General features: G+C 40.1%; 1 protein-coding gene across 1 annotated transcript in view; it reads right to left on the bottom strand.

Moving 5' to 3' along the window:
* The window catches only part of RAPGEF3 (Rap guanine nucleotide exchange factor 3), a 125,190-nt gene that overhangs the window by 14,716 nt on the left and 96,025 nt on the right, over positions 1–14,449 (bottom strand). Inside the window, exons 15-20 of the mRNA XM_089691388.1 lie at positions 9,322–9,361; positions 8,571–8,652; positions 5,924–6,070; positions 4,571–4,668; positions 1,497–1,622; positions 584–765 (exon numbers count right to left, since the gene is read on the bottom strand). Of these exons, the coding sequence (XP_089547514.1) occupies positions 584–765; positions 1,497–1,622; positions 4,571–4,668; positions 5,924–6,070; positions 8,571–8,652; positions 9,322–9,361 (675 nt within the window). The remainder of the gene's footprint in view (positions 1–583; positions 766–1,496; positions 1,623–4,570; positions 4,669–5,923; positions 6,071–8,570; positions 8,653–9,321; positions 9,362–14,449) is intronic.

The following is a 14,449-nucleotide window of genomic DNA, read 5'->3' as shown; positions in this document are numbered from 1 at the left end:
CCTTTCATCAAAGCCACCCAACAGGGCTCCTAAAGAAAATTGTAAAAAAATTATAAAAAAAAATTAAATTGTAAAATATAATAAAAAACTTTTAATACCATCCACTGCCCTACTGACACTGTTCACACACCTTTCACTGCACTACTGACTGACAATGTCCAATGTTAAGGTAGGATAAGTTTATAATTTTACTGTGACATTTGTTTTATTATATTTTTTAAAGTTTTCTTTACTAGTTAGTTAGGCCCTGCTAGTTAAGGTGTTACACCCCAGTGATCTTTGATATATTTCATGTTGTTCAGATTGATCTCCACCTGTCAAAGGTTTCCTACCCCTTCTTTAGAAGATTTTCAGATCTTGTTAGAGCTTTCTGTGCAAAGCAACTGCAGATAATTTCATTTATTAGGATACCTCAGAACAGTACTTGAGAGATAACATGACCTGAATTTTTGTGACTTCGCTGATGCAGTTTATATAGTTTAAAAGTCTGTGCTTGGAATAGTTTTACAATTAGGAACGAGAAATAGGACACAGCATACAAATAGGAGACTATTAATCCCATTGATGGAACAAGGTTCCTTACTATGCTGCCAGCTTGACGAACTTTCGCAGGAGCAGTGCTCTCTTTTCTTCATCTTGGCACAGACACACTTCAGTTGCAACCCAGAATTGGACTTCATTAAACCGCCTTATGAACCGCTCTAGATTAGCAGTCGTTGAGTTACGGAACTTCTGCTTCCCAAATGTATTAAACAGCAGCTCCACCTTAAAAGTAAGTGCAAAACTATAAAGCAAGTTCTGTAGACATATTGAGTACAGTTTTAAAAAAACAGATCTTCTTTTAAAGGACCACTATTATGGAAAATATTATATCCTGATAAAAGTATGCTCTTTACATATACATAATGACAGAATTTAGTATATTCATTAGCTCATTATTTCACATGCCTGTCTATTTTTCTCTGTGTTTACATGCAGAATAAGCTGTCCTATAAAAAGTGACACTGACAGGGATTGGGATAAACTAAAGCACTGTTAGGCAAATGATATTCTGACATTACCCGTATTGCAGGCTGAAGTTTTCTGATTAATCCAGATAGTATAAAGCTATTCAGGTTACTCTGTATCACAGGCACCTACAGTCAAACTGGTGACCAGGTTTTCTGCCCATCATGGTTAGTTTCGATCTCTGCTGGGCAGACATTGGCATTTCAGAGGACCATATCCTAATTAAATATGTATAATACCCCTGAGATAGTCTTTGGAAAAGCGATCTCTCTTTGGGACAATTTAACGATAAGTCATTATACACCAGGTGAGATAAAAGAACAAAAGTCTAAGACAATTTACAAATGTGGCCGGAGTTCCCATTGCCCCTGGGTAAGAAGCCTCTCTTCTACTTCCCAGTGGGGAACCCTTTGTACCCAGATTTTATGCTGACCCCTTGTTCCAATACCTCCACAAATACAGTACAGTATAAATCAGTTTTACAGTACCTGGTGAATGCTCTTAAACAGATTCCAGTCATTTTCTGTCATCTGATGAGCCAGGTCTTTTGAGCTGATGAGATCCAACATATCATAGCTACTGCTGTTTGGGCCCATTTGCTCAGGAATAGGAGTCTGATAAAACAAAAAACACAAATCATGGGAAATTTAAATATAAAGAATAATTTAAGAACAAAATGAACTGCTGATTTGGACGTATGGGTGATGGTTAATGATGACAAGGAACAACTGTAGAGAACAGTGTTGGAGGGGAGTATAGCAGTCATAGCTGCTTTAAAGAAAATTACCTTTGTATACAGGTTCAGCTATCTGATTAGTTGCTCCAAACCCTGACAGCCATTTTGACAGTGGAAATCTATGTATTAGGATGTCCACGCCATTTAGGCGCAGCTGGAAAAAGTGGTGAGGTGAGGGACGGAGATCCCTTTGTATTTGTGAGAGTATCAGTACAGGGAAAAGTTCCTGGTTCAGTAGGGACAGTGAAAGGACACATCAGGATTCTCCTCAAGCATTCTGGTATCTGGCACTACATTTAGGGGACCTCTTCAGCCGCTACCTTACGTCACCATCTGCCCCTCCTCCAGCAGGGTAAATTAGGTTATGCCTGGAATACTGCCTTACTGCAATACTGTGCTTTTATGGAATGAAATACTGCTGCTAAACTGTGCCATTGCCAAGTAATCTGTTGCTGCAATACTGTGCCATTGCCAAGTAATCTGTTGCTGCAATACTGTGCCATTGCCAAGTAATCTGTTGCTGCAATACTGTGCCATTGCCAATTTTTCAGTTGCTGCAATACTGTGTCATTGTAAGGAATCTGTTGCTGCAATACTGTGCCATTGCCAAGTTATCTGCTGCTGCAATACTGTGCCATTACCAAGTTATCTGTTTCTGCAATACTGTGCCATTGCCAAGTAATCTGTTGCTGCAATACTGTGCCATTGCCAAGTAATCTGTTGCTGCAATACTGTGTCATTGCCAATTTATCTGTTGCTGCAATACTGTGTCATTGCCAAGTAATCTGTTGCTGCAATACTGTGTCATTGTCAAGTTATCTGTTGCTGCAATACTGTGCCATTGCCAATTAATATGTTGCTGCAATACTGTGCCATTGCGAAGTAATCTGTTGCTGCAATACTGTGTCATTGCCAAGTAATCTGTTGCTGCAATACTGTGCCATTGCCAAATAATATGTTGCTGTAATACGGTGCCTTACTGCAATACTGGAATACTGCATTACTGCAATACTGTGCTTTTATGGAATGAAATAACGCTGCTAAACTGTTCCATTGCCAAGTAATCTGTTGCTGCAATACTGTGCCATTGCCAAATAATATGTTGCTGTAATACGGTGCCTTACTGCCTTACTGCAATACTGAAATACTGCCTTACTGCAATACTGTGCTATTACAGAGTGAAATACCACTGTTAAACTGTGCCTTTGCTAAGTAATCTATCGCTGCAATACTGTGCCTTACTGAGTGTACTGTCTCTGCAACATTGTGCCCTTAATGACTGTTCTCTTCCAACTGTATGGGCACTCACAATGGGTTATTTTAATGCTCTTGTCTGCACAGTATTTCTTGTATATTGAAGAATAATTAACAGAAGTAATTGCAATTAGTAAATTGCAATTACTTCTGTTAATTATTCTTCAATATACAAAAAATTGTACAACCTTCTGGATTGTGTTTGGTCTCTTCCAGATTGGATACCTTAGCTACAAGACCCACCTACACACTGGTATCTCAGTGTTCCCCTCTTTGTCTAACTACTATGCCACTCCAGCAGAATTATTCTGTTACTAGTAGAATGGAATCCCCGCTGACCACCAAAGGTCCACGGTTTGGGACACGATAGCCCAAGTATCATTTAATACTATGTTCATTGAAGCAAATGATAGTATTTTACTTCTCTGATACATGGTATCTTAACAACTGGCTACATTCAAACAGGGTAACTTGGTTCATTGTTTTAGGGGCTGTGGAGAAGTAGTTACAATAGCTCATATATGACGGTAGTGTCCCAGGATTAAGTGTTTCTGGATTAGAGTCAATTAATGTATTGGACCATAGCATCCCTAAGACACCATATGAAGCCTTACTCCGCTTCAAACCAACAGGATGCACTGTTAATCAATTCAATTATTTATCAGATGGAAAACTGGTGCCTGTAATCCATAACAAGAAATTTAGAAAGGCTTGATCCCCCTGGATTACTCTTTTTTTCCCTGCTGACTTTGATGATTCCCTATAGACCATTTTACATCCATTTTGTTTCGGGGAGATGGCTTGGAGTGTGATGGTTTTCTAGCTGGTCTTGCTCTTTCCTTTCCCTTAACGCCACCTGACCTTTTTCACTCTCCCCTCTCCCCCTTCCCTTCTTCATGTTTTCTTGTATTTTCTTGTATTATCCCATTTTGTTTTTTTTACACCCAATAATTGAGCCAAACTGTAAGAAGAGGTGTAGAGAGGTACATCTAATGTGGTTCTCAAACCATAATTATGCTGTGTTGTCTTTGCCCTATGATTTTTTTTGGATGTTGCTTTATATACAAATGATTCTTTCTGTGATTACATGTATCTATTTTGCAAATCTTTATCACTAAATATCTACTGAAGCACAAAAAAACAACATTAAGGCTATTTTTTTCTTTTTATTTTGCCCATAGGTGATTTTTAATCATAGTCAAAACTTGTTTAGACTCACAGCTGATATCTACAATGTACCTGAGCTGTTCATGTATCTTATCTTCTTTTTGTGGATCTATTCATGTTTAAATGAAGTTTGGGCTTTTATCATGCCAGTCGCATCTAAAGTGTAAAATTATTTTTCTTTTTTTTGTCTTCCTGTTTTTGGAATGCTTACCATTCCACAGGTAAATGTTGTGCCACAATAAATAAATTAAGACTTAGCGAGAAAACTGCAAAGGCCAAAAAAAAAAACTCAATGCTGAAGAAATTATGGCTGAATCTACCGCAAAAGCAGATAGTGGATCTTTTTTATTGGGTACAAATGTCTTCCCTCATAATTGTAAGTATAAAATCTGATTTTCTACTTACCAGCGTGTTCATCTCTTGAACACTACAGACAAAGAGTCTCTCGTTCAAACCCAGAGATGTGAATACTCCAGTGTCCTCATGTTTTAGACATATTTTTTCTGCCATATAGAAAATAACATCTATAAGTTTACTATACAGATTCTTAGAGTTTTGAATCTTTGAAAACTACTAATGTTTATCCATTAAAGTGCAATATTTTTAGAGGTATTTGTATAGCGCCATCACATTGCTTCACATACAGTATATATTGTACATCACATCAGTCCCTGCCCTCAAGAAGCTTACAATCTAAGATCCCTAACGCACATTCATACATACTAGGGCCAATTTAGGCAGAATGCAATTAACCTACTAGCATGTCTTTGGAGTGTGGGAGGAAACCCACGCAGGCACAGGGAGAACATGAAAACTTCAGGCAGGTAGTGTCATGGTTAGGATTTGAACTGGTAACCCTAGTGCGGCTAGGCAGAGGTGCTAACCACTTAGCCACTGTGCTGACTGAATTTATATCTGGGAAACTGGATCTTCATCAGATAAACCTATAAACATGTGGCTTGTGGGAGAATTAATTCAATTTGGCATGTGGAAAACTGCTGATGTCTGACTATCACTACCAGGGCTTTTTTTCTCAGAGAATAGGTGCAGGAACTCCCTCCCTCAGAGTCACCCCTGTCGCTGCCCCCTACCCACCTCCGAGCATCATCCCTTGGTTCCACCTCCTACCCACCTCCCAGTACTTCCCCCTTTTAGAGAATACAAAACTATGTATCTTATTGTTGTACTACGTCATTGGAATTTGTTAAAAATAAAACAGTAAAATAGATCCCCTGCATCCAGCAACAATAGACCCCTGATAGCAACATCAAATCTCGAAACCCTCCAGCAGCCAGCAATAAAATACCCCCGCCATCAACAGTAGATCTCTCCCAGCAACAAATGACCCCCATAAAGATAGACTCCCTAGCAACAACAGACCCCCCACTCAAAATAGCTCCCCTCCAGCAACAATAGATCCCCTAGCAGAAAGCATTCATAGACCCTCCAGAACACCCCAGCACCCCTTGCCCTTATATATATCTAGTGCACAAGGTGCAAAAAGCTCTGATCACTACACTAAAAAAAGATAGGACCTCAGCCTAATAAATGGAAAAGATGACAGGACTCATATCCCTCTAACGGTTTTAGTGATTAAATGTGTATTTTATAATATGATATTTAACTTATTTTTTTTGCATTTTAAACTATGGTACTTTGTGTGAATTATACATATTAGTTTAAAATAAACATTGTTTAAATTATTTCCTAAAAAAGTTTTAAGTCCATGGACTGGATGAGAGATATGATGTAGCTCACCTCCCATTGAGTTGACTTTCACCAGGACTTGGTCTCTGCTAAAGCCAGTCTTTGTGGCCAGGATTGATAGCACGTCCTGTACAGTTGCATTTACAGCAAACATATTGGTCACACAAGAATGATTTGGAAGATATATGTCATAGGGCACTGGAAGAGAATCAGTATATTAAACCACAATAATTAGATTACCTATGATTGCCTCACTTTATATATCTACGTATAGCTAAATAATTTCATCACACATTGTGAACCTTAACTCCTTCTAATGTGAGCTAGGCTTTGCTCACCAGAAATAAATTCTTATATGCCTGACCAACTGCTGCAGGATTTACAGACTCAACTAGGGAATTTATAAAGAGTTACACCCTTTAGAATTCCATTGCGGTGCAGTACCATAATTGTCAGTGCTTATACCCAATTTATGTACATATCAGAGATAGGTGAATGAGTCTGTTGGTGCCTGCACTGAGGTTGGAGTGTCCATCCTTCTTCAGTGCACTCCCTCCCTCTCCAGCCACTGTGAACACTGACAAGCAGCTGGCTGAGGAGTTTTGTAGTAGGGGTGGGAAGAGCCTGATGGGAAACTAAGAGACTAGTTCCCCATCAGGTCTGCCTTCCTGTTGCTTGACAGTACATGGCAATGGGCAGATCCATTGCTGCTATTCAGTCCAATAGTGACTTTGGATCTGCCAACTGCAATGTGCTATCAATCAAAATAATGCATGCTTGATGGGGAACTCACTCTCTCAGTATGCCAGTGCTCTGAATGGGGTATGTGTGCTGGGAAGCTGTCATGTATGCAACATCTTCCCACACAGTGCTCTATCCCCGACCCCATTCAACTGTCAGCCAAGAGATTTCTGCAGTCAATAGCTAAATGTAAATAAAGGGGCAGGGGATATGGGGGTGTCATTACCCAAAGATGGCATTGCCCATAGTTGGGAAATAACTTCAGTAACTGTGTGGGCAGAGCTTCCCAGCACACATACCCCATTCAGAGCACTGGCATACCTCTCTATTCCTGCTCAGAGCTGGTCTTAAGTGACACCAAGTCAGTTCCTCCCAGTGCCAGAATGTCCGCCGCCGTCCTGCTATAAGTCGCTGATCGCCGCCATTAGATTTTGTAAACGCTGCAACGTTCACAAAATCCAATTAATTTACATATATTGAGATTTTTTTAGTAAAGATATGTAGCAGAATACATTTTGGCCTATATTTGTGATGCAATTTGATTTTTAAAATATTTGTACTGGACATGTTTAATAGGAAAAAGTCAAAAATATTGTTTTTATCTCAAAATTGTTGGGTTTTTTTTTTATAGCACAAAAAATAAAAAACACACAGGCGATCAAATACCACCAAAAGAAAGCTCAATTTGTGGGAAAAAAGGACATAAATTTAATTTATGATCCCTCCCTCCTGCCAAGCGGCCCCAGAGCAAGCCACCCTATGGAGGTAACCAAGCAGGCCTGCTCTTGAGCTGCCACTCTGCGTGTCCATTCACGCACAGAGCCGTGGTTTGGCCCCGCCCCCTTTTTCTCCTCATTGGCTCACTGACTGTGATTGACAGCAGTGCGAGCCAATGGCTACCACTGCTGTCTCAGCAAATGAGGAGGGAGAGGCAGTGGTGTATTTTGGTTGTGTGCTGCCCTAGACAAGAGTAAAATTGTGCTTGGGTAGGGGAGAGAGATTCAAGCACTCACCCACCAGCCACCCCAGGAGCCATGATCAGGAAAGCCCATTGTCTTCCTTCTGCGCTGATCTCTGACAATGATCCAGGAATAAGAGTCGGACACCCTTCAGCAGCCCGCAGCCCATACTGCTGTGCCTCACCTGCTCTCCATCCTCATTAACCAGCTGCCTGTGTGTCACTTCTGCTGGGGTCGGCACCACCCCCCTAAAAAATGTCACCCTAAGTAACTGCCTTGTTTGCTTTGCCGTAAATACACCCTTGGGGTGAGTCCCTGGAGAGTCGAGGCTCTTGTCCACATTGTTGGAGCAAGGGAAACAGGCAGGGGCGGACTAACCATTCATGTACTCGGGCACTGCCCGAGGGCCCAGGTTCAGTAGGGGGCCCCATGAGATGCCCCTAGTACCTTTCATAGGCTTTTTTGGATGTGATTTGAGTCTGGGTGAGGACACAGGGGCCCCATGATCCCCTATTGCCCGGGGGGCCCCATGAGTTGTCAGTCCGCCCCTGGCTACAGGTAAGTATTGGGGAGGGCTGGGGGAACTGCTGCACACAGAAGGTTTTTTACCTTCATGCATACAATGCATGAATATAAAAATCCTTGAGCCTTTACAAGTACTTTAATTTGTCACCCATGTTGTTGACATTGGCACAAATGCTTTCCTGATATTAAGCGCAGGTAGTTCTAAAGGGTACCTACTGCCAGAAAAGTGTTGTTAACACTTTACTGGATTCCCCAGACTATATTTAACCATTGTTGGCTATAGCAAACAAATTCAAATATAGCAAGTGGTTATAATCTGTTTAAACATTATTGTCAGGGCTAGTGAAAATGTCATTGAGCCCATGGGATGGATAAACACACATTATTATGCAGCTACATAAAATTTTATAATGCTTCATGTATTAACACACACATCATTGAAAACTATCTTTTTTTTTTACATGTCACCCTACCTTTGTCTTGGACTCGAATGATATACAAGTTACTGGGGTGGTCTTCGTCTACATTGGAAAGAAGGTTCCCATAGTTGTAAACCTGTTGAATGGAGACAAGGCTAATTACGGTATATGACAATTCACACTACTCTGTCTAATGCATCCAGATGATGAAGCACAGAAGAAGAGGGGAAAAAAAACAGAACACACGTGTTGCCTTGTAAAAATACACAGCAGCAAGCATTGCAGGTCACATTTGTTACTGCCAATCTATGTCATAATTATAAGAGACAGTTTTTCAGATGCAATATGTTTTAAACGTGTCTTATCTTCGTTATTTATTATTCATTGCAACGTCTAAATGAAGAAATCTTTGAGTTTCTTTTGTTTTATGTATGTTTTTAAAGGCAGGCTTGATTACAACTTATTGGCAGTGGTACAACAGTGACATCTTTCAAATACTTTAATAAATGAGATGCTAGGAAATGCTAGGTACTCACACTTAGATTCTTTTATTCACTTATATGTGGCTGTGTTTGACACAATAATTGTTTTTAGATGACTAATCAAATTTAAAACTGCCTCATATATGTCTAAAATAAAATGTACAGTATGTATTTGACCGGGGCAAAGACGAATCATAGCAAAAAGTGTAGGTTTTTGTGATAATGCACCATGTTTACTCATGTGTACCATGTCTAAATGCCTACAATTAGAGTCAACTGTTGATATCTACTGACACAGGCTTTGGGTATTCATATTTATATACCTTTATTTGTGGAGAGACGTTTCCATTGCTGATCTCCAGTCTGGAATTAGATTAGAGAAAAACACAAGTTCTTAGATTAAATAAGAATGGCAACATGTACAACACCATTTTCAAACTGGATCTCCAAAAAGTGACCAAATCCTGAGCGGTCATAAAGGTGATGGAAAAGATGGCACAGACCTTGGTCATATAACTTGTATGTTTTTTTCAATCCTATTTTATCTAATATTCCTTGTAATATCATGATAGGTTACACATCTGGCTTAGTAATGAACATAAAAATATAGACAGACTTTGATTGTCTTTGTTTTACATGCATTTGAAGTAAACTTATAATTAGAGATGAGCGAATCGAACCAGGCGAACCGGAATTCGAGTCGAATTTCAGGAAATCGTCGATTCGCGTCGAATCCGAAATTTTGCCTACTTCGGGTGCGCGAATCGAATATTTCCCGATCAGCCGGAAAAAGTGTCCCTGCAGTGAGCTCCGCTATTTCTGACAGTTCTCTGACAGAAGGAACACATGTTTAGCGGTTGAAACATTGTATCTATTAGTTTCCATTTAGGATACAGATGTTTCAACCGCTGTACATGTGAAGAAGCTGTCAGAGAACTGTCAGAAATAGAGGAACTCTGCACATACACTTTTTGCCGGCTTGGAATTAATCTTATTTTCATCCTACTTCTTCTTCTTCTTCATCCTCATCCTCAGAAGAAGAAGAAGAGGATGAGGATGAAGAAGAAGAAGTAGGATGAAAATAAGAATAATTCCAAGCCGGCAAAAAGTGTATGTGCAGAGTTCCTCTATTCTGCAGATACACTTAGAGGAGCTCTGCAGATACACTTAGAGGAGCTCTGCAGATACACTTAGAGGAGCTCTGCAGATACACTTAGAGGAGCTCTGCACATACACTTTTTGCCGGCTTGGAATTAATCTTATTTTCATCCTACTTCTTCTTCTTCTTCTTCTTCATCCTCATCCTCAGAAGAAGAAGAAGAGGATGAGGATGAAGAAGAAGAAGAAGAAGTAGGATGAAAATAAGAATAATTCCAAGCCGGCAAAAAGTGTATGTGCAGAGTTCCTCTATTCTTCAGATACACTTAGAGGAGCTCTGCAGATACACTTAGAGGAGCTCTGCACATACACTTTTTGCCGGCTTGGAATTAATCTTATTTTCATCCTACTTCTTCTTCTTCTTCTTCTTCATCCTCATCCTCATCCTCAGAAGAAGAAGAGGATGAGGATGAAGAAGAAGAAGAAGAAGTAGGATGAAAATAAGAATAATTCCAAGCCGGCAAAAAGTGTATGTGCAGAGTTCCTCTATTCTGCAGATACACTTAGAGGAGCTCTGCACATACACTTAGAGGAGCTCTGCACATACACTTTTTGCCGGCTTGGAATTAATCTTATTTTCATCCTACTTCTTCTTCTTCTTCTTCATCCTCATCCTCAGAAGAAGAAGAAGAGGATGAGGATGAGGATGAAGAAGAAGAAGAAGAAGTAGGATGAAAATAAGAATAATTCCAAGCCGGCAAAAAGTGTATGTGCAGAGCTCCTCTAAGTGTATGTGCAGAGCTCCTCTAAGTGTATGTGCAGAGCTCCTCTAAGTGTATCTGCAGAATAGAGGAACTCTGCACATACACTTTTTCCTGGCTTGGAATTAATCTTATTTTCATCCTACTTCTTCTTCTTCTTCTTCATCCTCATCCTCAGAAGAAGAAGAAGAGGATGAGGATGAGGATGAAGAAGAAGAAGAAGAAGAAGAAGAAGAAGTAGGATGAAAATAAGAATAATTCCAAGCCGGCAAAAAGTGTATGTGCAGAGTTCCTCTAAGTGTATGTGCAGAGCTCCTCTAAGTGTATCTGCAGAGCTCCTCTAAGTGTATCTGCAGAATAGAGGAACTCTGCACATACACTTTTTGCCGGAAACCGCTGTATGGAGGGAATGTCCCAGAACTGTCAGAAATAGACTATTTCTGACAGTTCTGGGACATTCCTTCCATACAGCGGTTGAAACATTGTATCTATTTGTTTCCATAAATGGATGCATTTATGGAAACAAATAGATACAATGTTTCAACCGCTGTATGGAAGGAATGTCCCAGAACTGTTAGAAATAGTCTATTTCTGAGAGTTCTATGACATTCCCTCCATACAGCGGTTGAAACCGCTGTATGGAGTGAATGTCCCATAACTGTCAGAAATAGACTATTTATGACAGTTCTGGGACATTCACTCCATACAGCGGTTGAAACCGCTGTATGGAGGGAATGTCATAGAACTGTCAGAAATAGACTATTTCTGACAGTTCTGGGACACTCACTCCATACAGCGGTTGAAACATTGTATCTATTTGTTTCCATTTGTTTTCATCTCCAAGGGCATTTAAATTAAAGGTACAGTGTTCTGCACTAATTTAAAGGCTCTCTGAAGCCTAGAAACCCTTTTAATAAGTTAAATTCGTAGCGAATTAATTCGCATCGAACCGAATTTCATACTGGAATTCGCCGAATCAGCCGAATCGAATTTTTGAGAAATTCGCTCATCTCTACTTATAATGAAAGTCTGGTTTTTTTTACTTTAGTTGAGTAGTGACCATTTTGAGGCTACATTTGACCTGCTTTTTGAATTCAGCAGGTCCTCTTGAGATCCACTGGGTGTTGCAGCTCCTGCTGAGTTTTACATTTGAATGAGAAACAATTCATATAACAAAGCCCTTAAAGTGGAGTTCCATATTTGGCACCTTTTGGGGGAAGGGGGGAGTGGAAAAGTGAGTCAGAAGTTCAGCTCCCTCCTCCCTCCTGCAGTCTCCTGGGAACTTTCACAGGTCCCAAGAGACTGCCAGACCAATTAGGAGGCGCAGCACGACTCGCACATGTGCAGTGGGCACCAGGCTGTGAAGCTGCAAGCTGTCGCAGCCTGGTGCCTACAGCTAACATGCTGGCGCCATGGAGGAGTGAAGGGGGAGAGGGGAGAGTGCAGGTGAGAACATCGCTGGATACTGGGACAGGTATCTGTGTGTTTTTGTAGCTGCTGACTTTTAATAAACATAAAAATGGCTGGAAGGATAAGTTCACCTTTAAAATATAATAATAAATGCACAGTTTTTTGCAGGTCAAAAAATGCTCATTCACTATTTTTTTTTCTTTTTAGGAGTCTGCAAAGCATTGCACCTGCGATCAGCAAATTGCTGGTGCCATGCAGGACTCCTACAATCGGTCAGTGTAAGCTATCTGCCAGTACAGTTTCACACTGACAGGAAGAATCATTGAACTACCAGAGAACTCAACAGAGGAGAACTACAAGCCAACAGCCTCAAAGAATGTAGATACTTGTAGTTGATTAATTCACAGAACTCTGTGAATGAATAAGATAGCCATGTGGGCGAAGCCCCGAACATCATGTCTCTTTTCAAAAAGTGACAGCTGGTACTGGAAACATCTCCCGGTACTGCTGACACACACAGGGCTCAAATTGCTGAGCCACTGCAGGAGCAGGAACATGTTATATGTTCCACCCTGAAAACGGGTGGAATATATAATATGTTACCGAAGGTGAACTTATCCTTTAAAGCAGTAGTAAACACCACTTGCTGGCTTTTGCCTACAGGAAAGCTTACCTGTAGGTACAAAGATTATCTCCTAACTGTGTACCATTTAGGAGATATTTACTAATTCTGAAGCCAGTGACATCAAGAGTTTATTCGCACTGCACTCTGAAGAGACAGCATACTGAGTATGCTGTCCGTTCAGAGCGTTGTGCCCCGGCCGTTCCTCTCATGCACATACGCAGAAGTGATGTTATCATGGCTCGGCCATTCAATTGACCAGAACCCACAGAGCCGGATGCATACTAGCACATTATGACATTAACTTGCAGGCACTGGTTTTGTTTTTTGAAAATACTTTACTATTGCTTTAAAGTTGCCTAAAGAAGATTATACAGTGATCAGTTGTAATTATTACTGTATGGGAAACAGATATACTTATGAGTCGCTCACAGCAATTATCTTATGGTGGCCATACACACTTTGATTTTTTTTAGCAGATCAATGTTTGATTTGATCATAATTACTAAATCTGTCAGCAATACAACAGTTAAAATTTCCCTTTCAATCCATTTAGACTCGATTTAGATTGGACTCAATCAAACTGAGTCGATCAGCCAGAGCAGAATGTTATTAAAAGTTTTCCATCAATAGGCAGCACTGAAATATCTTGTTTATGAATACAATTGGATTTCGATTAATCAGATTATGAGATTATATGGCAGACACGGAGATGCAATCCATTTACGATCATAAGTCATAATCATATATTAACTATCAATCAAAATCCAATTCCCCATGTGTGGCATATGATTCGAATGAATTGCCAACTATAGGTTGAATAGTCCTATTGTAGGAGATCAATCAGAAAAGAAAGCAATCATTTATGGAAATGTATATGGCCAGCATTAGGCGCACTGTGTTTTTGAAAGATCCCATTAGAATGGTGTGGTATAGGTCAAGCACCAAAAATACAGCATACAAACATTTCCCAGTGTGCTACAAATCACAATATTGTCATTTACGACCTCCATTAAAAACAAGGATCTTTCCACTGTACATTCATTTTTATTTAATTAAAAAGGCATCAGAACATACCAATGTAAACAAAAAGTAAATAAAATGTATACATTTCAGATCATGTGGCTGCCCAGGGTAACAATGCTAAACCAATATACACTCACCGGCCTCTTTATTAGTTACACCTGTTCAATTGCTTGATAACACAAATTTCTAATCAGCCAATCACATGGCAGCAACTCATGCATTTCGGCATGTGGATGTGGTGAAGACGACTTGCTAAAGTTCAAAATGAGCATCAGAATGGGGAAGAAAGAGAATTTAAGTGACTTTGAACTTAGTATGGCAGTTGGTGCCAGACGGGCTGGTCTGAGTATTAAAAAACTGCTGATCTACTGGGATGTTCTCGCACAGCCATCTCTAGGGTTTACAGAGAATGGTCTAAAAAAGATAAAATATCCAGTGAGTGGCAGTTATGTGAATGAAAATGCCTTGTTGATGTCAGAATAGAGGAGCATGGTCAGACAGGTTCTGCCACGACATTCAGATGGTAGAGTCAGA

Source organism: Staurois parvus, unplaced genomic scaffold (assembly GCF_062004578.1).
Source record: "Staurois parvus isolate SC_StPar_1 unplaced genomic scaffold, SC_StPar_1.0 ptg000562l, whole genome shotgun sequence".
In the NCBI taxonomy this organism is placed as follows: domain Eukaryota; kingdom Metazoa; phylum Chordata; class Amphibia; order Anura; family Ranidae; genus Staurois; species Staurois parvus.
The sequence above is the reverse complement of the archived record's forward strand: the minus strand, read 5'-3'. Positions and strand labels throughout refer to the sequence as shown.